The sequence below is a fragment of the Urocampus carinirostris genome, chromosome 11, assembly GCF_059441175.1.
Source record: "Urocampus carinirostris isolate Australia breed hairy pipefish chromosome 11, RoL_Ucar_1.0, whole genome shotgun sequence".
NCBI classification, from domain to species: Eukaryota; Metazoa; Chordata; class Actinopteri; order Syngnathiformes; family Syngnathidae; genus Urocampus; species Urocampus carinirostris.
In genome coordinates this window covers 42,813,987-42,839,735 of record NC_142359.1, presented here as the reverse complement: position 1 = coordinate 42,839,735, position 25,749 = coordinate 42,813,987, and the positions used below count along the sequence as shown (strand labels likewise).

General features: G+C 40.1%; 1 protein-coding gene and 1 pseudogene across 1 annotated transcript in view; one reads left to right on the top strand and one right to left on the bottom strand.

Annotated features, from left to right (window-relative positions):
• The first annotated feature begins 2,586 nt into the window (after positions 1-2,586).
• LOC148357421 (bifunctional methylenetetrahydrofolate dehydrogenase/cyclohydrolase, mitochondrial pseudogene) lies at positions 2,587-15,240 on the top strand (annotated as a pseudogene).
• abcd2 (ATP binding cassette subfamily D member 2) overlaps positions 15,116-25,749 on the bottom strand; it is a 62,137-nt gene continuing 51,503 nt past the window's right edge. The window contains exon 10 of the mRNA XM_088346830.1: positions 15,116-20,905. Within this exon, the coding sequence (XP_088202956.1) occupies positions 20,707-20,905 (199 nt within the window). The 3' untranslated portion in view covers positions 15,116-20,706. The remainder of the gene's footprint in view (positions 20,906-25,749) is intronic.

The following is a 25,749-nucleotide window of genomic DNA, read 5'->3' as shown; positions in this document are numbered from 1 at the left end:
CTCCCTGGTCTTGGTGGTGTTCAGGTGCAGGTGGTTAGCGTCGCTCCATTGGACGAAGTCCCGCAAAAAACAGGATCCCGCAAGATTTCACTGCGACTCGTCTGGAAGTAAACATATACAACGGCGCGCAGCACTTCATGCGCTCTGCCATTAAAGCACCCAAGTTTTCCAGGAAGGGGACATGGAAAGCTCATAGAGCACATTTTGAGTTGTTGGCTTAGGCAGCATATTGGTCAGAGAAGACGAGGGCTTGCAATTGGCGCTGTTGCAGATGACTGATGCTGACTGAGCCACGGTGAGAGACTTGATTACTGCATTGCAAAGGCGGTAAGGACAATTCAATTAGAAAGACTCGCTACGCAGTGAATTTAAGTAGCATGATCAAAAACCATAGGAAATGAAATGAAATGAAATGATCTGCATTTATATAGCGCTTTTCAAGTCAATGACTTCCCAAAGCGCTTTATATTGTGCTTCACATTTCCCAATAGCGGCCGTGATCTGTGCAGCCATGTAAGGCGCTAACCTGCTTATTGGGGGTAATTGGGGGTTCAATGTCTTACCCAAGGACACTTCGACATGTAAGCCGGGATTCGAACTGGGATCCCTTAATCCAGGGGTCGGGAACCTTTTTTGCTGAAAGAGCCGAAAAACCCAAATTTTAAAATCTAATCCTAGGAGAGCCATATGTATATTTTAATACCAAAAACAGCTAAATGGAAGAGGAAAATCAACGAGTTTATAGTATAATAAGCAATAAAGTTGACCACCCGAATGACCAGTGACATCACGTCATCAAGCTGCTTGTCACACATTTGCGCACAAAGTGCCTCCTGATGTAGAATACAGTGGAAGCTGAGGATGGGTCTGTTCTCCTGCTCACGAAGCAGCGCTACAAATCCTCTGTTTTTCCCCACCATGCACGGAGCACCATCGGTACACACAGAAATAAGTTTATCCATTGGTAGATTCTTTTCATTTGCAAACTCCATGAAAGACTTGAATAAATCCTCTCCTCTCGTCGTCCCTTTTAGTGGCAAAACGGCAAGACTTTCCTCACGCAGCGAGTCACCGTCAACATAGCGTGCAATAATACTGAACTGGGATAAATGACTGACATCTGTTGATTCATCCAAAGCGAGGGAAAAAAACTCTGCTGCATTTATGACATTCACTTGTTTTTTCTCTACTTGTTTCGACATCATGATGGCACGATCGTGCACAGTTCTTGCTGAAAGAGGCATATCTTTTATCCGTTTGATTATTTTATCTTTATCCTTAAAGTCGTCAAAAAGCTCGTTGGCCACATCAAGCATGAATGATTTGGCATAATCGCCATCTGTAAACGGCTTCCCGCTCCTCACAATTGCTAAAGAACCAGCAAAGCTAGCAGAGTTAAAATCACCTTGTTTGGCCCATACACCGAACTGCTGCTGTCTCGCCTGGACTGTAGAAAGTAGTTCTTGACAGGCCTTCTTTCTCTTGTCTCCCACTGGATATTTCGCTGAAAATGTGGCATGGCGTGTGTCGAAGTGTCTCTTTATATTTGACCGTTTCATCGAGGAAATTTTATCATTGCATATAAGACACACTGCACAACCTGCTCTCTCAATAAAGGCAAATTGCTCTGTCCATTCCTGCTGAAACGTACGGTAATCTTCATCGCTTTTCCTTTTCGTCATCTTGATTAGAAGGGTTCACCCTGCATAAAAAAAGCTAACCAAAAACGAAAGGAAATATTTCTTCTTTGCTTCAAAATGACTTGTGCAGATTGTTGTAAATTATCAATTAAAATTAGACTTTCCGGGTAGCGGACCTTCCCGCTCACCGGAAAACAGATTGGCTCTTAGCTGCGTGCCTGAACGAAAAGTTGCAGGTGAAAATATATATAAATTAAAATGTGTGTATTTATTTATTTTTTTTTGACATGTTTTTTTCTGACTTTATTATTATTATTATTTATTTTGCTAAAGTAACATTATTAGTAAAATTTGTTTCGTTCAGAAATTTTCAGAGAGCCAGATGCCGTCATCAAAAGAGCCATATATGGCTCGCGAGCCATAGGTTCCCGACCCCTGCCTTAATCCTAAAACGATCGCTCTACCTCCTGAGCTACTGCCGCCCCCAATACTTGATGGCAGCTTGAGATCCTGGGTCAGCGTGCAAAACTGGGATGCCCAACGTCGTCCAAAATGAACTGATACTAGATCCGCTTATTCAAGCTCGCTTACCATGTGAGCTCCATCTGCAGGTTTAGCTTGCTCACCCAGCGGCTCTCGGAGAGGCACTTGATCTCGCCATGGAAAGGGAGAATGCAGCTAAAGGCTCTACAGACAACCGCTTACACTGTTTCGGCGACATCAGTGGCGGAGAGGGAGTGGCACAGACCTGCATGGGTGGAGGAGCGCGTGTGAGCAATTAAACCCCGGACAGCACAACAGGAGGAGGGGGATGCCATTCTGTCTCCTGGGGATGTGGACAACCAGGTCATCTGCTTTGCCGCTCGCCCCAAAATAGTGAAAAAGCAGGGAAATGAAAAAGGGTCGTGTAGACCGGACTAAGCAGACCCCTCCACTTTACTGGGAAATGTCACCTTCACGTGGAGAAACTGTGAGCAGTGACCCGCAGGTCCAGAATGAGAATGTGGCAATGGTGGGTTGGACGGTTGTGGGGGACCTCAGCCTTGTTCGCTTGCAGATTGGGGACGTTTCCTGCACAGCCCTGGTGGACACAGGGTCTTTTGCCCTGATTGTGAAGCCTGATGTTGCTCCTGTGGGAACCATTCTAAGACCGACCCTCACAGAACTGAGGACCGTGACCGGTGAAACATAGTGGATGAGAGGAAGAGGGGCATTTGTGTTTGTCCTGGGAGACCTAATAACCACTCATTCAGCCTGGGTGGGAGACTCAATTCGATTTGCTGAAACGTTCAGGAGAAACCTCGTTATGTCCCAGTTTGTCAATAAAAACTCCTAGGAGGTTAAGAAAACTCATCCAGCATTTCATCTTGCTCCCCCTGGGTCAGCTGTTGCAAATTAAATACGTTTTGCATATTACATTTTATGATTCATACCAAATATTGTTTTTAATAGCAATATTAACATATAACTCCACAGATAGTATCCATTCTTGCGTCTGACCTTAGTCTTCTTCATTGGCTTTTTCCTGCAACAATAATATTTCCAGGCCCTCTTGCTCCTCTAACTAGTCATCCTGTAACTCAACGTTTTGAATCTCCACTTGCCCATTCTTCAGAGTCATTGTTTTCCTCAGTTGGGATTTCATTACTGGATTCATTGATCTCCTTAGGAGTTGGGAATTCATTACTGGATTCCTGGACAATAAAAAGGTTTACTTTTGCCGTTTTCTGGGACACTGCTACAGTTATGCATTTGCATGTTACTCAAGTTCACCTGAGGTTACTATAACATTAGTATTAATAGAAGCATTAATTACTGCTGGTCGTAGCACCAGTGTTTTATAAATATAAGGTGCACTTTCTATGATAAACTTGTCTGTTCTGGCTGTAATAAACAATTACGTCAAACAGAATTATTTATGATTTACAATAAAAGTAGCTGTAACTTTAATAAAGATATTATTGCAAACACCAATTTGAATAGTTAGAATACTGTATAATAAGACACGTTGTAGTTGTATTAACAGTCGTTACAGTGATGATGCACGTAAATCAGTATTTGCTGAACAAAGATGTAGCAAATAGATAATAAAAAGGAAAAAATATTCCATATGTAAACTACAATTATACCAAAAATCAGGATTAGCCTACTATTGATTTATATTTTGTTTTTAAAACTAAGTTACTTGACACATTTTGGCAGCCTAAATAGGCTATAAAATGTAAACAATCTCGTTAGCATTTTTTATGTTGTGTTTTATGACGCCATCACTCAAAACCTCCAGTCAGGTCTAAATATGTTAGGAAGTAATGTTCAGTAAACCTTACTTATGTAGGGATTTTTCAAGTTTTAATTTTTAAATCGTTTGGATTGAAATTAATTATTTACAGCATCAGTAAACAAATTTGCTTGTGCTGCTTGTGTCGCTTGTGCTCCACCATAAATCTTTTTATTTCTCTGAAGGATTCTAGAATTTCCTACACTGATAAAAATTAAAATTACGTTATTACTTGAGTTCTTTGAGTTCTGATATTAATTACTAATCGCAAGAAAACTGATTAAATGGACCAGGCTGATTAAAAGAGCAAACACACAATTTTTTAACACAGAGAATTAATGATAGAAAAAAAGAGCGGGGCGCCAGGGATTATGGGTGTTTTCGACCGCTGAAAGTTAATAGCACAAAAAGAAAGTTTCCCGCTATAATGCTAGTCGATTTGGGGAGATTCCCTTGTTCAAAAACCAGCAAACATGGTGTTAAATGTGGAACTGTCCTCTTATTTGATGTTGCGAAGAGATTTAGTCTTGTGCTCCAGACATTCACAATGGATGGACCAGGTGCCGAACTCAAGGCAGGCCTGCACGAGGCAACCCGCTTGGTAGCCTAGATAGTAGGGCGCCCGCTCCGAGACTGGGAGGTCACTGGTTTAGATCTGATCTGCCCCTATGTCCCGGTCCGAAGCCTACGATCTGAGAGTGCCGGTCTTCTGGTGATCCCGAGAGCAAAGAAGTGTTCTGCTGGTTCGAGAGCGTTCTCCATCCGGGCACCGGTGCTGTGGAATGCTCTTCCCCCTGAGATCCGATCTGCAACCTCAGTGGAAATGTTTAAATCTAAACTTAAAACTCATTCTACTCCATTGCATATGAATAATAACCTACTCTTCTTGTCGGCTGAAAAATAGTCTGTGTAACATAGTGTACTAATCTGTGAAGCCCTTAGAAACTTATTGTGATTAAGGGCTATACAAATAAAAATGACTTGACTTGACTTGACTTGGTTCAAGCCTCGGCCGAGTCATACTTAAGACTTACAACTTTGGTACTCATTGCCTCCCTGCTTGGCGCTCGGAATTAAGAGTTGGAATTGGGGGTTTGGTCACCTAATGACTAAAATCGCTGCGCCCTGTTTGGCTGCGGCTGCATCGGCTCGCAACAGTTTAACTGTACGGGTCAGGTGTATCGACATTTCGTTCTGTGTGCATGGTTACAAAAAATGACAACAAGAGTAAATTCTTCTATTCTAGAAAAGAGGACGAGCTATCGATCGGCTCGTTTTTTGTATGGACCAGGGACGCTTGGCCAGATCATGCCTCTTTGGGCGTAGTTTTAGATATCTGATACTCGCGGTGCTTGAAGTTGCCAAACTTGTTGCTCTACACTTACAACGTTTACATTTATAAGCCGATAAAGATGAAAAGACAATTCAGTTACCAGGAAATCACATACAAAGTGTATTAATTGTCTTACCTCTGTCGAAGCCATAACTTCCTTTGTTTCTAACAGGTCCACGTACTTGTGCACATCTCGTGAATAAATGGCCCAGATGCTGCAATGAGGCCGTAAGTAACCAAGGTTAAACTTGAATACCACACCTTTAAAGCTACTTAGTATGAAAATGTTTAAATACGTAAAATATCCCAGCAGAATGAATTAAAAAAAACATGTAGCATAATAATGGATTTAAATTTTTTTTTTACATTTTTTTCATTTGTTTTTCTTATCTTTTTTTCTTTTTTGGTTTATTTTCCCCTCTTGGTTTGAACCTCATTTTCCTTCTTATTCTAATTCAATTTTCTTTTTCATTTATTTTTTTCGTCTTTCTTTTTTCTAGCTTGTGAAAAAATGTTATTTCTTTTCTTTTTCTTTTTTGTTTCTGCTTTATTTGTTTTTCTTTTTTCAATTTTACATTATTTTATATATATATATATATATATATATATATATATATATATATATATATATATATAAGGGCAGCGCAGTGGTTAGCGCATGTGCGGCACAGTTCATGTCATGGTTCGAATCCAGCTCCAGACTTCCTGTGCGGAGTTTGTATGTTCTCCCCGTGCTTGCGTGGGTTTCCTCCGGGCACTCCGCTTTCCTCCCACATTCGAAAACATGCATTTCATGTGAATTGGCCGGTCCAAATTGTCCCTAGGTGTGAATGAGCGAGTGAGTTGTCTGTCCCCGTGTGCCCTGCGATTGGCTGGCAACCAGTTCAGGGTGTCCCCTGCCCACTGCCCGGAGATGGCTGGGATGGGCTCCAGCCCCCCCGCGACCCTAATGAGGATAAGCGGTACGGCTGATGAGATGAGAAGACATATATATATATATATATATATATATATATATATATATATATATATATTCATACATAGCTACTTATTATACATACGTACTTAGTAAACTTTTTTTTCATTTGAAATTATAACTTTTTTTATACGAGAAATACAAATGGTAAACTCTTCAGTGACATAAATTATAAAATAAAATCACATTTAACTGTTTGCAATTATACTTATAACCAATTTAGATTGAAGTACACAGAACCACTGAAAAACAATAAAAAATAAAAATTATAAAACGTAGTTATGATTCAGTTTCCTGATTTAACTCATTTAATCTACACTTTTTGTCCTCCGCATTACACTTTTAGAGACAACACGACACAAATTGATCAAACGCATGAGTGATTACTATTTCATTTTGAAAATGCATAATGGATGTTTTTTTTACCACACAAAATCCTAATTTGTATTTAAATATAGCATTGAGCTAGGGTGCCCAGAAAAACAACATTGTATTTTATTTAGTCTTCATACTATCTATTAATACTTTTTAATTAGTTTGAATGTATATACATTTCTCAGAGTGTGCACAAAATAGATAGATAGATAGATAGATAGATAGATAGATAGATACATACTTTATTCATCCCCGAGGGAAATTCACATTTCCCTTTGCTGAGAACAATACAATAATAAAGCAAAAGGAATACAATATACAAACAATGGTAAGTAAAATACCAATTTTGATAATATTAAAGGAGTATGTCAATGCTAAGGGTGTTATAGGTGAGGATCCAGAAAATGTTTTGTGTTCAGATGCGGCCGGTATGAACCATAAACATGATAGATATATATCTCATCTCATCAGCTGCACCGCTTGTCCTCAGTGGGGTAGCGGGAGTGATGGAGTCCATCCCAGCAATCATCGAACACTGGGTGGGGGACACCCTGGACTGGTTGCCAGCCAATTGCAGGCCACACAAAGATAGACTTTTCACTCGCTCATTCACACTTAGGGACAATTTGGACCAGCCAATCCACCTGAAATGCATGTCTTTGGAATGTGGGAGTAAGCCGGATAGCCGGAGGAAGCCCACGCAAGCACGGGGAGAACATGCAGGCTCCGCACAGGAAGCCCGGTGGCTGGATTTGAACACACACAGGAGGTTCCCAGGATCTTGGAACTGTGCCGCACACGTGCTGGCCACTGCACCACCGTGCTGCTCACACATACATATATTATATATATATATATATATATATATATATATATATATATATATATACTGTATACACATATATGAAATAACTTTAAATCTGAACTTTCAATAATGATAATGTGATAGATGTAAAAGAATAGATTAATAGAGATATTGTAGTGTACAGAGTTCACTTTGCCCCTGAGGGCTGTTGAATGACGGAACTAGCTTGCGAGGAGATTTATGGGTCTAGGCAGAGATCTATGAGCCCCCAAAATTTAGTGATACCAAGATTGAGGTTGTGAATCAGTGACAAATATAGTAGATATCTGCGTATTCATTCTGTGTTGATCATTAAATTATTAATTTATTTTCTACATCTAATTGTTGATGGTAATGGGGATTGGCCACAGGCCTGTCTTTTTCAATTGTCTATTTCTATATCTCCTTCTTTCCTTAACTTCTTTGTACAACAGAATTCATAGTATCAATCATCAAAGCAAATGAGCCGTTTGAAAGCCGGCTCTAGGACACAGGTGCGTGGGCAAATGAAAACACCGAGTGTATAATATAAGATAATTATACATAATAGTTTAAAAAGAAAGAATATGTCTAGACTAATCATTTCTCGTTTAATATGCAAATAGCAAAAGGGTAAGAACTTTTAAGACGTGTAGTTTTGCTCCTAATAAAGCAAGGACAAGTAAAGCAAAGAAGATGACTGGAAACCGTCCATAATTTTAGTGTCCATCTTCTCGTTCGTTATAAATAGACAAATTCAAAAGAGGCGTAATACGTAAAAATATTATTTCCTTGAGTTTTTTCTCTTATTCAATAATAGATTACGCTCCATAAAAAATGCACACAAAAGGGCAGGTGATCCGAATCATTTTAAATAATCAAAATTTTGAAAGAAGTTTGAAAATGACGACAAATTAACACAGAAAAGAAAATTCGAGACTAGAAATCATTAATGACGTAGCTGACGCTATTTCAGTCACTGAATGAAATGTTTCTTTTAAAAAGAAAATAAAAATAAAAAAACAAGTATTATAGTCGGGCCAGATCATGTTAATTCGTATAGCCTAAATCACAAGGGATCTCGATGGGCTGCATAAAACAAAGGCTATTGCATAGAACAAAGACTATAAAAGATCATGATAATAATATAAATACGAGTCAACAAGATAAATTCATAAGAGACAAGTATGCATTGCTTTATATTATATTGCTATATATCAATAACAAGAAATTATGAATATAGAGAGAGAGGAAAAGACAATTAGAAAGTTTTGACATTGGGTTTGATTTGGCATTTTTTGAGACTTTTTTGATGATTAGATAGTGTGAGGGTTTGGAATTTTGATGAGTTTAGCCCAAAGGACTAGATCCTCTGGGAGGACAATTGATTCCACACTGAATTTTTTTTAGAATGAATGTGTTACGATTGACAAATGATTAATAAATGTGTAACAAATGCTGACTTATGGTTTGGTTAAGTTAAAAGGAAACAGTGTCTATGGAAAAGAGCATTTCTTTAGAAGACAATGAGAAACTGATTGATCAAATCCTGGAAAGGATCACAGGAATTAAAAATAACGGATAAATTGATTTCGAGACATATCATGATAATTTAAAAATATAATTGCACGGGAAATAAATGGATAGAAATTGATTAAACTAAGATAATGTTTACTATTACTTAAATTTAAGTCAAGTCAAGTTGACTTGACTTGACTAGTACTTAAATTTAGAGAAAAATTTAAGACATTGAATAATCCGGCTAATTTACTAAAACATCCCAGTACGTAAGCACGATAAAATTAACCAGACCCTAAATGCCACTGAATTCCACAAAATACATTTTTTTAAATCAATGCACTCTCCAAAGGGCATATCGACCTGTCAAAAAGAGGGCACGGACAAAATGTTAAGACATCATTCATCCATTGCCTGCGCCGCTTATCAAAAGTGAGGCCACGGGGGTGATGGAGCACATCCCAGCTGCAGCTTATCAACAGCGAGACCACAGGGGTGATGGAGCACACCTGGACTGGAGATACCTGGACTGGTTGTCAGTAGAACTGACAAAAAAAAAAAGACAATAAAGTCATTTTGTTTTTGACATGGACACATTTTGAAAAAGTACTTTTGATGGGCCAAAACCAACATTCAAATAGTGAATGTAATGTGGAATAAGCAAATCAAAGACAGGAACACAACAACATTCAAGAATACGTCTGCTTGAAGTTATATAGAGTCTTGTTAATACAAAGTGTATACGTGCTCGAGGAAGATTGATAAATGTATCTTGCAAAACTATAAAAGCTATCTTATTTCACTTGTATTCATAAAAAAATGAACTGAGGTTTTAACTCAGCAGGGGGGAAGTTTTGGTTTTCCGCAATTGATGAAAAATTGTCTTCTGAATAAGCTCTCCATATAACTGTTTTTTGAAATTCAAATTATGAAGTTTGGACGAATAGAAAAATATTACACAAAAGAAATGCTATAATATAACACAATTCAAATTTTTGTCAAATAGCTTAACAATAATCAATTAGAATAACCATACACCATTAGAGTATCGCCCACATTGAAGACATTTTTGGATGGTATTTTTCATTTTTGGCAAAGTTATTCACTTTGAGTGTGAATTACCAGCTTTCTTTGCAAAATACCGTTATTTTTAACAAATTTACTTACTGAAAAGATAATACATCGGTTATGATTTTTACAAAATGCTAAACAAAGAGGGAATCATAACAATAAAAACGTTTTTTTTTTGGGCTAAGTTGATGATTTAACAATCTACCCTGGTCATCTGCCTGGGGGGGATGGCCAACAACAAGTTAACACATTAAAAATCAAAAGGGAATGGAAATAAAAAGTGTATACAGAATTTTTCGAACATGACCAATGCACAAAAGAGAAAACACTCAATCACTCAAATCAGGGTGAATAATTCTGACAAGGATAATGGTTAAACTGCTTCAGTGACTGGAATTAGTAAAAAAGCAAAATTTGAGATTTAGAACTAACAATTTAAAAAATAAATTGTTTCTCTTCGAGTTGTAGTTTTGGGATATAATGCTCAAAATGGATACGGCAACTTATAGTGGGGATTTTGCCTTCACTTATAATAAATATAAAGATAATTTGAGCAAATATACGAATCTATATAAATGTATTAGTTGTTTTTTTAAGTTCAATTGAGCCACAGGAAGTGTCTCATCAGGGGGGAATAAAATATGGTTAGCATAAACTATTTGAAAAAACTTTTTTAAGTCTATCCATCTATCTTTCTCGTAATCTACATTTCTCTCTATTTATTTCTGTTTCTCTCATCCACACAGGAGACAGTGACCCCTGTTGATCAGAAGACGTACTTCTGTCAGCCCAGGGAGCTTCAAACTTAACTTGTCTTCACAAGGGCAGCGGTCAGGACTCTCAGGAAAGTGTGCCTGCACTCTCGCCATCAGCTGTGTCTCCTACACACGTCCGCCTCGAGGCAAGAGGCCGTTTTCATCTCAGGGAAGAAGCTAGCTCGCCAGATCCGAAAAGAGGCGCAGTCCGATGTGGACAAATTGATGATGGCCGGACACCGGCGGCCTCACCTCAGTGTGATTCTAGTCAGTGACAACCCGGCCAGCCACTCGTACGTCCTCAACAAGACCCGATTGGCCGCTGACGTCGAAACTTCCAGCGAAACCATACTCAGCGCTCTGACATTAGCGAGGAAGAGTTGTTAGACCTCATCTACAAGCTCAACACAGACCACTGCGTGGATGGCCTGCTTGTCCAGCTTCCTCTGCCGCACCACATTGACGAACGCGCCATCTGCAACGCCATGGCCCCCGCTAAAGACGTGGACGGCTTCTATGTAGTCAACGAGCGCTGCATGTGCCAGGATCAGCCCACTTCACGCGGACGGGTGGGCGCCACGAAAGACCAGGAGGTGATGCCACCGTGACTATCTCTCACCGTTACACTCCCAAGGATCAACTCCGGCATCACACTCAAATCGCAGGCATAGTCATCGCCGCCACAGGAATTCCCAACATCATCACGCCCGTGCCAGGAGGCGTGGGGCGCATAACGGTGGCCATGCTTATGAAAAATAGTATCAAAGCCGCCAAAAACCTCTATCCTCCCGAGAGGATATGCATGGCAGCCGTTGTTGTGGAAAATAGACTTGCATTTGTAGAAGAGTTGCATACATTTAGAAATGTAGAAAGACTTGCTTACAGTAGTGAGGGAATGTTGATATCATTTCGAGAAGATCCTTGGCAAGACAGTTGAGTTTCCCTAAAAGGGCATGAGACCTGCAAGGTCCCTCTGTGCAAGGTCCCTCTGAGCAAACTGAGGCGAACAACATGTCCTATTAAGGGTACGACAACATCTTCCTTGTTGAGACGTCAGATCTCCGCCGCCTCTTGGGTTGTACTCAAATTGAAGCTATAAAAGCATTGTTATGTCTGGAGTTCTCTGAGTTCTTTGGGATGACGAAATAAAGAGCTCCCCCTCATGGCAAGCCTCGGTGTACTTGATTAAATCACGTAAGAAGACTTAAAAGATATCGAACCTGCATTTTCTCCTACACCGTCGTGTCCTAATGGGGGAGGGTATCGGACCCCACAACGATAAACATAGTTACTGGTTTAATCAAAAATAGCACTGATTAATTGATTGATTCTTTGATTGACATTTTTTGTTTATTCTCTGTTTAACAAATACTTGGTTCAAATGCTAGGTCAAAAACTTTTGACAATTGAGATAACAGAAGAAAAAAAAGGGTCTTTTCACATGAATCAGATCATGTAACGAACGTATTATGACAAGGTATTTACATTTACAAGAAAATACATCTTATCACTCATAGGTTTTTGTCTGTTTTTGTTTTATCCAGTTTTTACAGAAAAAGACAATCCTTAGGAGAGGAAGTTTTTTCCTTCTTGAAGGTTTTTGCCTCTCCATGAAATTAACAATCTCATGTTCTCTTCTATAAAGTTCTTTGAAATTCACAACAGGGGGGAATGTAAAGTTGGCTGTTTTGAGATATGTGCATTTCTCAGGATTTAATACAATGAAATTAACCTGTTTTTGTATTCCTAAATATAAAAACAATCTCTCTCACACACACACACATATATAGTCACGTTTCAAAAATCAGTCTAATTTCATCTTTTATACGTTTCTCAATCGTATATCCTTTTATTGTGAAGTCGCGCTCATGTGTGTTCCTTTTCCTGTTTATGTGTAAAGTCAAAATAAACCACACCCCTGAACGGAGGTAAGGCAGTTCTGTCGGAGAGATTTTGGCGAGATGGTTTCCCGGCAGTGCTGGCTCCTATGCGAGGGAAATTTCATCTGAGTAATTCTGCCAACAGAGAGTTTATATAATATATAGCTCTTACAAGTAGTCTTGCAAAAGTGATAAAAAAAAAAATCACCAATAGCCAAGCGATTTTTTTGCAGCAATTTTATTTACTTACAAGAAAATAATACATTTTTTCTCTTTTTAAGATGAAAACACATGCAAAAGAGTAAGTCAACTTGGATGATTCCATCAAATTGAAACGATATGCATAGGAAACGCATAAAATCTGGATCCTGGATTTAAAATAATAGATTAAATTCCCAGTTCATATAAGGGGGTGGAACTATCATAAAATTCGAACTATAAGCCGCGACTTTTTCCCAAGCTTTCAATCCAGCGGCTTATGCAATGATGCGGCTAATTTATGCATTTTTTTCTAACGGCCGCCAAGGGCGCGCAAGAAATTAAGGTAAGAGTGAGTCAGGAGGAATATACACGCTGCCCTACTTACGAACGAGATAAGTTCCGGCCGATCATTCGTAATTTGAATTTGTTCGTAAGTTGCTTCAGTGCTATATTTTGTATGTTAACGGATTATTTAAGTATGTTTAAGGCTTGTATAAGTAACCTGTATTGTTTTGTACTAAAGAATTTATAAAATAATATACTTTATAAACATAAATAAAGTTCAGTTTAACTTACTTTTAGAAGATGAGCTTCAACAGTTAGGCAACTGTGGTAAAAAAAAGCGTTTCAACCAATTTCTCAAAAGCATCAAGCTTCCATATTCCACTTTCATTTCAAATGAAGTGGCTCGCCTCTTCTTTTCACTTTACAGGGAGTGCAGAATTATTAGGCAAGTTGTATTTTTGAGGATTAATTTTATTATTGAACAACAACCATGTTCTTAATGAACCCAAAAGTATCATTAATATCAAAGCTGAATATTTTGGAAGTTGGAGTGGGGCTTTTTTAGTTTTAGCTAGTTTTAGGAGGATATCTGTGTGTGCAGGTGACTATTACTGTGCATAATTATTAGGCAACTTAACAAAAAACAAATGTATACCCATTTCAATTATTTATTTTCATCAGGGAAACCAATATAACAGCTCAACATTCACAAATATACATTTCTGACATTCAAAAACAAAACAAAAACAAATCAGTGACCAATATAGCCACCTTTCTTTGCAAGGACACTCAAAAGCCTGCCATCCATGGATTCTGTCAGTGCTTTGATCTGTTCACGATCAACATTGCGTGCAGCAGCAACCACAGCCTCCCAGACACTGTTCAGAGAGGTGTACTGTTTTCCCTCCTTGTAAATCTCACATTTGATGAGGGACCACAGGTTCTCTATGGGGTTCAGATCAGGTGAACAAGGAGGCCATGTCATTAGTTTTTCTTCTTTTAGACCCTTTCTTGCCAGCCACGCTGTGGAGTACTTGGATGCGTGTGATGGAGCGTTGTCCTGCATGAAAATCATGTTTTTCTTGAAGGATGCGGACTTCTTCCTGTACCACTGCTTGAAGAAGGTGTCTTCCAGAAACTGGCAGTAGGACTGGGAGTTGAGCTTGAGTCCATCCTCAACCCGAAAAGGCCCCACAAGCTCATCTTTGATGATACCAGCCCATACCAGTACCCCACCTCCACCTTGCTGGCGTCTGAGGCGGACTGGAGCTCTCTGCCCTTTACCGATCCAGCCACGGGCCCATCCATCTGGCCCATCAAGACTCACTCTCATTTCATCAGTCCATAAAACCTTAGAAAAATCCGTCTTGAGATTTTTCTTGGCCCAGTCTTGACGTTTCAGCTTGTGTGTCTTGTTCAGTGGTGGTCGTTTTTCAGCCTTTCTTACCTTGGCCATGTCTCTGAGTATTGCACACCTTGTGCTTTTGGGCACTCCAGTGATGTTGCAGCTCTGAAATATGGCAAAACTAGTGGCAAGTGGCATCTTGGCAGTTGTACGCTTGACTTTTCTCAGTTCACGGGCAGTTATTTTGCGCCTTGGTTTTTCTACACGCTTCTTGTGACCCTGTTGACTATTTTGAATGTAACGCTTGATTGTTCGATGATCACGCTTCAGAAGCTTGGCAATTTTAAGAGTGCTGCATCCCTCTGCAAGATATCTCACTATTTTTGACTTTTCAGAGCCTGTCAAGTCCCTCTTATGACCCATTTTGCCAAAGGAAAGGAAGTTGCCTAATAATTATGCACACCTGATATAGGGTGTTGATGTCATTAGACCACACCCCTTCTCATTACAGAGATGCACATCACCTGATATGCTTAATTGGTAGTAGGCTTTCGAGCCTATACAGCTTGGAGTAAGACAACATGCATAAAGAGGATGATGTGGTCAAAATACTCATTTGCCTAATAATTCTGCACTCCCTGTACACCAGGGGTCAGCAACCTTTTCGGAGAGTGCCACTTTCAAATTTCCTTGTAAATCAGTGTTCCACACCAAGATCAATGACTCCGACAACAATCTTTTTTATATCCAACAGCTGTAATTTTACATCAGTCTGAATATACAACATGGATATACATTGAAATTGTATAACTGGCCAATTTATCTTCCACTATTCTTGTTCATCAATAAACTAAAAAATGAATGTGAGCAACATGTGAAATGGCCTGTAGCCATCCATGACTTAAACTTTTTACCACAAGAATGAACTAGAATCACAAACAAGTGATATGGACAGCTACCATACCATTCATCAATGAAATCCTATCGCACAAAATATCGAAACTTGAAATAACAGCAGCGAGGCAGAAGGCAACTTGAAAATAAGTGCAACAGAAATAACAGCTGATTTGGTCGCAGATAGAAAAGGTTTTCCATGTTTGCTATGTAGTGAGCAATGTGATAACTTGCTTCAGTGGTGGTGATTTTAGTAGTGACAAAGGTTTTCAGGGTCTGTGTGTGTTGGCGGTACTTGGACACAGAGCGTTTTAATGTCTCCGCCTTCTCAGACTCATCCTTAAATTAATGATCATGTTTCTTCTCGTAATGACATTTAACACTTAATGTGCGAGGTACACCACTCTCGAGGCATAATGCACAAAAAGCACAGTATTTTTTTGTTTGCACAAAACCCCAGTTATTTGTCCACGCTGGCTGAAAATAACTAAATTTTTTCGCTGGAGATGAGAATATAAATTATATACTATATATTATATGGTGAAATAGTGTCCCCTTGTAGGGTTCATTTTGTGGCTGGAGTGATGTGCTGTCAAAGTTCATTTGTAGGTTGTAGAGCATTTTAGGTTCTTCTTGAACCTGACCCAAAAACCAAAATACTGACCATTGTTCCAGGAGTGTACTGTAAATGTCTAACGACCCATGATTCATTCATATTTCGCGCGCGATGATTTTGTGGCTGGGTTAAAACACGGATCTTTTCTCCATTATTATTTGTATTAAAAATCATTATTTGTATTACTTTTCCGTGTGCACGCGTGCCACTGATTAGCCCCTCACGTGCCACTGCTGGCACGCATGTCATAGGTTGCCGACCCCAGCTTTACACCAACCATATGAAATGGATGCGCGAAATATTAAACAATAACAATGTCAAAGATCTTACCGCGCTGAAGATACAGTATAGAACGTTTACACATGAACTATGAAGAGGAAGCGTATTTGTTATGTGTTAAAACCATTTATATCTGCGACCAAATCAGTTGTGATTTCAGTTGCAGTCTTATTTGCTGCTGTTCAGCTGTTATTTATGTTGCACTTGGTTTCAAGTAGACTTCTGCCTTGCTTCTGTTATTTCAAGTATTGATATATTTTCTGCAATAAGATTTCATTAATGAATGGTATGGTAGCTGTCCATATCACATGTTTTTTTAATGTGGTTCATCGTTGACAAAGAATAGTTCATTCTGGTGGATTCTTAAAAAGTTGAAGTCATGAATGTCTACAGGCCTTTCCACATGTTACTCACATTCATTTTTTAGTTTAATGATCAATAAGAATAGTGCAAGATAAATTGGTCAGTTGTACAGGAAAAAAATAAGTATTTGAACACCCTGCTATTTTGCTATATCTCCCACTTAGAAATCATGGAGGGGTCTGAAATTATTATTGTAGGTGCAGGTCCAACGTGAGGGAGATAAACTGAAAAGAAAAATCACAATGCATGATTTTTTAACAATTTATATGTGTGATACAGCTGTAAATAAGTATTTGAACACCTGTGTATCATCTAGAATTCTGACCCTGAAAGACCTGTTAGTCTGCCCATTAGAAGTACACCTGCACTCTATGTATCATCCTGAATCAGATGCACCGGTTTACGGTCGTTAGTTGCATGAAAACACCTGTCTACCCCAATCAGTAAGACTTTATCTTGTAACATGGCAAAGACCAAAGAGCTGTCCAAAGACAAAATTGTACACCTCCACAAGGCTGGAAAGGGCTACATATAAATTGCCTAGCAGCTTGGTGAGAAAAGGTCCACTGTTGGAGCAATCATTCGAAAATGGAAGAAGCTAAACATGACGGTCAATCTCAATTGGAGTGGAGCCCCATGCAAGATATCACCTCGTGGGGTCTCAATGATTCTAAGAAAGGTGAGCAATCAGCCCGGAACTACACAACAGGAGTTGGTCAATGACCTGAAAAGAGCTTGGACCACCGTTTCCAAGGTTACTGTAGGTAATACATCAGGATGTCATGGTTAGAAATCATGCATGGCACGAATGGTTCCCCAGCTTAAACCAGCACATGTCAAGGCCCGTCCTAAGTTTGCATACGACCATTTGGATGATACAGAAGAGAAAGGTTTTGTGGTCAGATGAGACCAAAATAGAACTTTTTGGTCATAATTCCACTAAGCGTGTTTTTGGAGGAAAAATAATTAAGAGTACAATCGAAAGAACATCATTCCTACTGTGAAGTTTTGGGAGAATTTATCTGCACATGGGACAGGACGAGTGCACTGCATTAAAGAGAGGATTGACTGGGGCCGTGCATTGTGAGATTTGGGGGAACAACCTCCTTCCCTCAGTCAGAACATTGAAGATGGGTAGTGGCTGGGTCTTTCAACACGACAATGACCCAGAACACACAGCCAGGAAAACCAAGGAGTGGCTCTGTAAGAAGCATATCAAGGTTCTAGCATGGCCCAGTCAGTCTGCAGACCTGAACCCAATCGAAAATCTTTGGAGGGCGCTCAAACTCCGTGTCTCTCAGCAACAGCCCAGAAACCTGACTGATCTAGAGAAGATCTGTGTGGAGGAGTGGGCCAAGATCCTTCCTGCAGTGTGTGCAAACCTGGTGAAAGACTACAGGAATGTTTGACCTCTGTAATAGCAAACAAAGGAATTTGTACCAAATATAAGCATTCATTTTCTCAGGTGTTCAAATACTTATTTGCAGTTATATCACACAAATAAATTGTTAAAAAATCAATGCATTGTGATTTCTGGATTTTTCTTATTTGTTTATATTTCTTACAGTGGACATGCACCTACGATAAAAATTTTAGACCCCTTCATGATTTCTAAGTGGAAGAAATAGCAAAATAGCAGGGTGTTCAAATACTTTTTTTTCTTTACTATATGTCCATGTTGTATATTTGGACCGGTTTAAAATTACAGCTCTGTTGGATATAAAAAAATGTTGTGCGAGTCATTAATCTTGTGTGGAACACGGATTTAGAATTAAATTTAAAATGGCACTCCACATCAAAAAGGTTGCTGACCCTGCTCTATATGATTAAAACTTTTACTTTGTACCATCTTTCTTTGTAAATATATCATGTTTCATTATGGGGCCATATGGCTTATAATCAGGTGTGGCTTATAATCAAGAGCGGCTTATATTCAAGAGCAGCTTATAATCAAGTGCGGCTTATTACCAGGTGCGCGTAATAGTCCGAATTGTACGGTGTATGCATTAATACAAGGCTACAGGTAATAACATATTACATTTTTTACATTTAGTGTCAGGACTACATTTTATTTGAATTCGTGTATATTTTCTTATCACTTTTCTCCATAATATTAGTAGTAAAATAGTAAAAAAGTCATTTAGAAGAAACTGTATCCTCCTGTCAGCAGAGGCTGGGATGTGTAAATATTGTTGCCATGGCAAACTGAAACCTTTAGTGATGCTTTATTAAAACAATGAACCAGATTGTGGACTTTAAAAAACAACAACAAAAAACACTGTTATATAACTGCACAAAGGCAATATAAGTCACATTGTGTGGGAAACTAAAACAGCAGCCAATATCCTGAGCAGGGCAGCATTTAATTTTTCATATGAAAACTGAATTCAGAATGTGACTGTCCACTTTAACAGTCCACTTTTTTTCCATTTTGCACTCCTTTAAATTATCGTTTTTATTCCCAGCCTAGAACAGAATCAAAATCCTTTCGGGAAATGCAGCTTCTTCAAAGAAAAGTATTTAAGCTTTAGCATTCCGCCGCAGTAACGGGTCAACTTAATTTTGATTAGGGTTAGGATGGGATCTGCAAAATTTAGTGCTCAAGGGTCACATTTGAGTTTGAAAACAAACCACTGGGTAAAACAATGAAAATTAAGTGTATAAATATACACTTTTACCAGCTCAGTAGCCTAGATGGTAAGGCGCCCGCTTTGAGACTGGGAGGTCGGTGGTTCGCGCCCCGGCCGAGTCATTCCTAAGACTTAAAAAGTGGTCGGCGGCGCCCTCTGTTGGCTGCGGCTGCATCGGCTCGCTACAACGGGTCAGGTGCAATCGACATTTCGTTCTGTGTACATTGTTACACAGAATGACAATACAAGGAAATTATTATTATTATTATTATTTAAAAAAAGCTGGGTTGAAAAAAAAGTATGGCTTCAAAAATGGACCAACTCAATAAATACTTTGGTTGATATTACCTAACCTCCTGAGTTGTTTTGCAGAAACCACCCACCAAAAGTGTAATCAAGTTTTAGTTTTTACATACAGTGGCTTGCGAAACATTTTGGCCCCCTTGAACATTGTGACTTTTTGCCACATTTCAGACTTCAAACATCAAGATATACAACTGTATTTTCTATGAAGCATCAACAATATGTGGGACAAAATCATGAAGTGGAACACGCTTTTTGGGTATATATAATATATATATATATATATATATATATATATATATATATATATAAATATCTCATCAGCTGCACCACTTATCCTCTGTAGGGTCGCGGGGGTGCTGGAGCCCATCCCAGCAATCTTCGGGCAGTGGGCAGGGGACACCCTGAACTGGTTGCCAGCCAATCGCAGGGCACACAGGGACAGACAACTCACTCGCTCAGTCACACCTAGGGACAATTTGGACCGGCCAATTCACCTGAAATGCATGTCTTTGGAATGTGGGAGGAAACTGGAGTGCCCGGAGGAAACCCACGCATGTACGGGGAGAACATACAAACTCCACACAGTAAGGCCGGGAGCTGGATTTGAACCCACGCAGGAGGTTCCCACGACCTCAGAACTGTGCCGCACACGCGCTAACCACTGCGCCGCCGTGCTGCCCATACATAAACATATCTATATTAAAAAAAGGTCACCAACATGTAGCACTGGAGTTCTGAAAAAAGCTTTAAGTGATGGGTTATTGGGTTTTTAAAGGAAATTTGAATTCCAACTGGCATTGTTTCAGTGGTGCACTGAACTTTTTTATTTTATTCGATTTAAAACAATTTGTAATGAACCCTTAAAAATAACACAGATTATTTAGGGACACATTAAAAACCAAGTAGAGGATCAGTCCCTTTTGGACGCAAATTTGATTATTCTCAACCCAAATGTTTTAGATTGTGCAGCAAAGAAAAAGTTTTAGATCAAATGAAAAGTGTTGATTGCTTAATTTTACTGATAAATCACATTTACCCAAATTACCTGAAATTATGATGGACCCTTAGCTACCTTTTGGATGGAAAACAAGTTTGTTCATGAAAAAGACCTTTGGAAAATGCGTCTGGTGGCCCAGTGTCAGGCGGTCCTGAGCACCGAATCGTCACCTAGAATCAGGCAGAGCTCGTTGAGGCGCTGCTGCATTTCGGGGATTCCGGCTAGTTGACTCTCCAGCCGCTGCTTCTCTTCGGTGAGTGAGAGGCGAGCGGCCGTGTCCAGTTGCTCCAAGCGCCAGCCACCCTCGCCATCGAACTGCAGCAAGTGTGTGTGGTACTTCCTGCAGACATGAAAATTGGTTAAGACTTAAAAAAAGGGGTTTTCTAGGATTGTTCAATTCAAGTTTCGGACTTTTCAAGACCTTTCAAGAGCACATCCAATGAAATATAAGACCAATCCCTTACCTATTCTGGAATACCAAGTTGTGACTACCCTAGCACCCGACGCCACCCAGTCACAACAGCAGGGCAGGACAAAGACTAGTAACCTGCCCGTGGTGTCCTGCGAAGGGCTCTCTCTTGGGGGAGCCTTACGAATCCAACTCAATCCACTCAGACTCGCTCTCTTTTTCTTTCTTGGTCCTCTCTCCTTCTTTGTCTCTCCTTTTCTCTCTTCCCCCTTTACACTCTTGTCTCTCATTTTTTCTGTCCCTCTCTTTCCTACTCTCTCCCCACCTTACTCACTCTCTTTTCCCCCTTTTTGCGTTTTACTCTGTCTGTCTTTCTCTCTTTCTATCTGTCCCTCTCTTTCTCTCTCTTCTACTCTCCTCTCTCTGTTCTTCTTAGGGCGGGCGACATCAGGAGCAACCCTGGCCCCCAGTCCAAATGCCAGGGGTGCTTTTGAACCATTCGCTGCGACCACACCCCAACCACCTGTACTACCTGCCCACGGGGCTTCCATAAATCATGTCCGAACGTACTAAGGACTTCAGAGGCTTCATATGCTTGGGTCACACCCCGTCAGGCCTAGCGACACAGGACAGTCGCAGCCCCCTCTCCTTCGGAGAACTACGGAGCCTCCCACAAGCGAGTCTAGCGCTACTAAGGATTACCTTAGGCGCCTTGAGTGACTTAACAACAACAACGACGACAGCAGGTTCAAGTCAAGTCACATTTATTTGTAAAGCCCTTAATCACAAGAATGTCTCAAAGGACTGCAAAGGATTACAACTACACCATCGCGGGATCTTAAACCAACATGCGGGCAAGGAAAAAACTCAAAACCTCATCGTGAGGAAAAATGAAACCTTGAGAAGGGGCCTCACAATTGAGGGACCATAAAGCCCTGCGCTGAAGGAGCAGGATAGGTATTGCGTATGGGCTGAGGTTAGGGGCCGGTCACACAGCCGTTTGCGGCTGAATCACGGCTAAAATTTTGCGTTTTTTTTTTGCCCGTGGTTGCCCGCAATAGAAAATGCGCAAAATTGGCCAACCTGCTGTTCATCGGTGGTATGCCCGCAAAACAGACGCCGGCGACTGTTCCGCTTCCTCATCGCGTCATTTCCGCATCATTTTCTCGTGTGGACAACGGGTATAGAAGCTCCTGAGCCGGTGTTGTGCCCAAATCCGACTCCTACGCAACCTCGATACGCCCGTGAAAGGCTGTGTACCCGCGTTCTAAAGAATTGAGCAGCGCAAAACTTTTTCGCGCTGCCACCCGTGCGCGAATTTCCGACCGCGTGTTAAGCACTGCTGTATCTCGTCTGTATGGCGATCTCAAAGCGTCCAATAGCGTCCGCCTCACAGGCAGAAATTTCTGGCCGTGATTCAGCCGCAAACGGCTGTGTGACCGGCCCTTAGGTTTGCAAGTGTGGCTGGACTGTGCTGGCATCAAGGGGGGACTGGCCCCTGACCAGGCCTGTACTAAGGGCGGGACTAAGGAAACCCGCACAGAGGACAGGTACAGACTGACCCAGGCACCGAGGCGACTCAAAAGTCGCCACCTTCGAGAGGACTGGACCGAGTATGTCTCAGCACTTCCCTCAAGAAGGGCAGCTGCTTTCCCATATTTGTTAGGGGATCAGCTGGATGATGAGCCAGACCTCCATCGCTTTCTTCGTTGTGTTCACATCAGGGGCTGCAACTATTGATTATTTTAATTATCGATAAATAGTTCGATGATTTTTCTTGATTAATCAATTAATCCGATTTTTTTAAACACAATTTAAGTTTCCTCTTATTTCAAATCACGAAGTTTTGAATGGATAGAAAAACAGGGCTTTTTATTTATTACAATAATGCATGTCAGGTGCTTTATAAATACACTTTGATTTTTGTCTGTCTTGCTGTCTCTTAGGAAGTAGAGATAGAGAGGAGAGGATACCTAGTCCCCTCGCTACCTCCACTTTAGTTGCCTCTTATGACACGCAGCGGACCACAGTACTATTAATAACTTAATTTGTTTAACAAAGCGGTTTAAGATTTTTTTGTAAAAAATAAAAAAATAAAGCACATCATTCTTTTTTATATTAAGTATTATTTTCTTCTTTTTTATACTACCGTAAATTCCGGACTGTAAGCAGCTACTTTTTTCCCAAACCTTCAATCCTGCGGCTTATTCAGTGATGCGGCCAATTTATGTAATTTTTCTAACGGTCGCCAGCGGCGCTCGAGTACAAAAGGTAAGATTTAGACCGGTGGAATATATGAGCCGAGGAAGACTGCAACTTCTTAGCTTGTGCGCAAATTAAATTAGCGTAGACATATCCTCATCATGCAAATTGCAAAAAGAAAGGCACATGACGTAGCTTTCAAGCTAAAAGCAAATGAGCAGTCCGATAAAGAAGGAAACAGAGCTAGTGCACGTAAACTTCACTTTGTGAGCGTGCTGCTAGCGTGTTTTTGAATAGGGGAGCGCGGGACGACGTCTATATGACAAAGTCTCTTTCCCGTACTGGGGAAGACGACTTTGATGTCGTCAGTTATAAGGAGGAAGATGAGGACGGTTTACCGTGGTTTCTACAAGCGTGGTATGTTTTTTTTAACAGACTCGTTTACTGTGTTTCGAGCGTGTTGCTAGAAGCGTTTTGCTACCCTTCACAGGCACGGTTTGGGATGAAAGTTATAATATTATAATTAAAGCTTTGAAAACTCTCTTGGTGTACCGTCTTTCTTTGTAAATATGTGTAACCGATGTATAATATGTATTTGCACCTGTATATTTTTGTAATTTATTTATTTGAGACACTTATTCTGATATGTTTTGCAAATTAAAAAAGAGGGGCGAAGCAAACACGGGCTGACGGGAAGTGGGGTAAAGGTGAGTGAGACCTGTTGTCGCGGCGGACAATAGTGGATATATTTTTCCCACCCTTACCTTTGGAAATATAGACTTTTTTTCCTTGGATTAGTTTCAACAGGTACCCGGACTCTGCAGGTCTGCATCAAACCTTAAGTAATGGCACTCCGCACCGAAAAGGTTGCTGACCCCTGGTTTAGGGAAATGATACAAAAAGCTAGCTCAGATATTTCAGCTGTCAATTTCCACTGTGAGGAACATAGTGGGGAAATGGAATTTCACAGGCACAGTTGTAGTTAAGGCCCGGAGTGTCAGGCCCAAAAAAATCTCAGATAAACAGAGGCGAAGGATGGTGAAAACAGTCAAACTCAACCCACAGACCAACTCGGAAGACCTACAACATGACCTTGCTGCAGTTGGTGTCACTGCGCATCGTTCAACTATTCAGCACACTTTGCACAAGGAGATGCCGCAGGAGCCTTTTATGCGCACATGCCACAAACAGAGTCGCTTGAGGTATGCTAAAGCACATTTGGACAAGCCAGCTTCATTTTGGAATAAGGTGCTGTGGACTGATGAAACCAAAATTGAGTTATTTGGACATAACAAGGAGCATAGCATGGTGGAAGAAGAACATAGCATTCCAAGACAAACACTTGCTACCCACAGTAAAATTTGGTGGTGGTTCCATCATGCTGTGGGCCTGTGTAGGTACTGGCAATCTTGTTAAAGTTGATGGTCGCATGGATTCCAGTCATTAGCAGCAGATTCTTGCAAACAATGTTCTAGAATCAGTGACAAAGCTGAAGTTGCCCCGGGCCTGGATACTTCAACAAGACAACAACCCCAAACACTGCTCAAATTCTACTATGGCATTCATGCAGAGGAACAAGTACAATGTTCTGGAATGGCCATCTCAGTCCCCAGACCTGAATATTATTGAAAATCTTTGGTGTCATTTAAAGCGGAATGTCCATGCTCGGAAACCATCAAACCTGACTGAAGTGGAGATGTTTTGTAAATAAGAATGGTCAAATATAACTTCAACCAGAATCCAGACCCTCATTGGAAGCTATAGGAAACGTTTAGAGGCTGTTATTTCTGCAAAAGGAGGATCTACTAAATGTTGATGTAATTTTTCTGTCGGGGTGCCCAAATGTATGCACGTGCCTACTTTTGTTTAAGGAATTATTGCGCATCTTCTGTAAATCCTGTGAACTTCATTTCACTTCTCAGATGTCACTGTGTTTGTCTGATATTTGATATATTAAAAAGAAATTGCTGATCCGAATAAACAATTATTTATAAAGGAAAATCTTGAAAATGATCAAGGGGTGCCCAAACTTTTGCATACGACTGTAGATAAATTTTTCTCTAAAATGACCTGGTGCATCAAAATACGGTCTTTGTAAGGGAAATTATGGTTTATATGTGCCTTTTATACTCTTACATTTTTATATACTCATACTTTTGTACTCTTATATCTTTATATGTTTATGTTTTTATAGTATACTCAATAAGTGTGTGGTTTTACGCAGAGGCACGCACCTTCAAGGTCAAAAGAATAAGTTCCCAGGCACCAAAAAATGTATCTCTAATTAAAAAGCTAAAACTTGAAGGCCACTAACAGTTTCTCAGGCTGCTCCTCATGCCTCTTGGGGTCTGCTAACTATTAATCAAGATGGTCTTTGTTTTTAATGCCGGGAAGCTCGCTGGAGAGCTTGCCTCCCTACATTTTACATTTTTATAAAGTTTCACTATCCTTATTGCGCATTTATTATACTCGCACGCGATCTAGCGAACAACATTATACACTGCATTTAATTCCTGTCTAAACCAATCAGATTTGTTTCCTGTGTTCATAGAACCTTGCTTAAATCAGTCGGA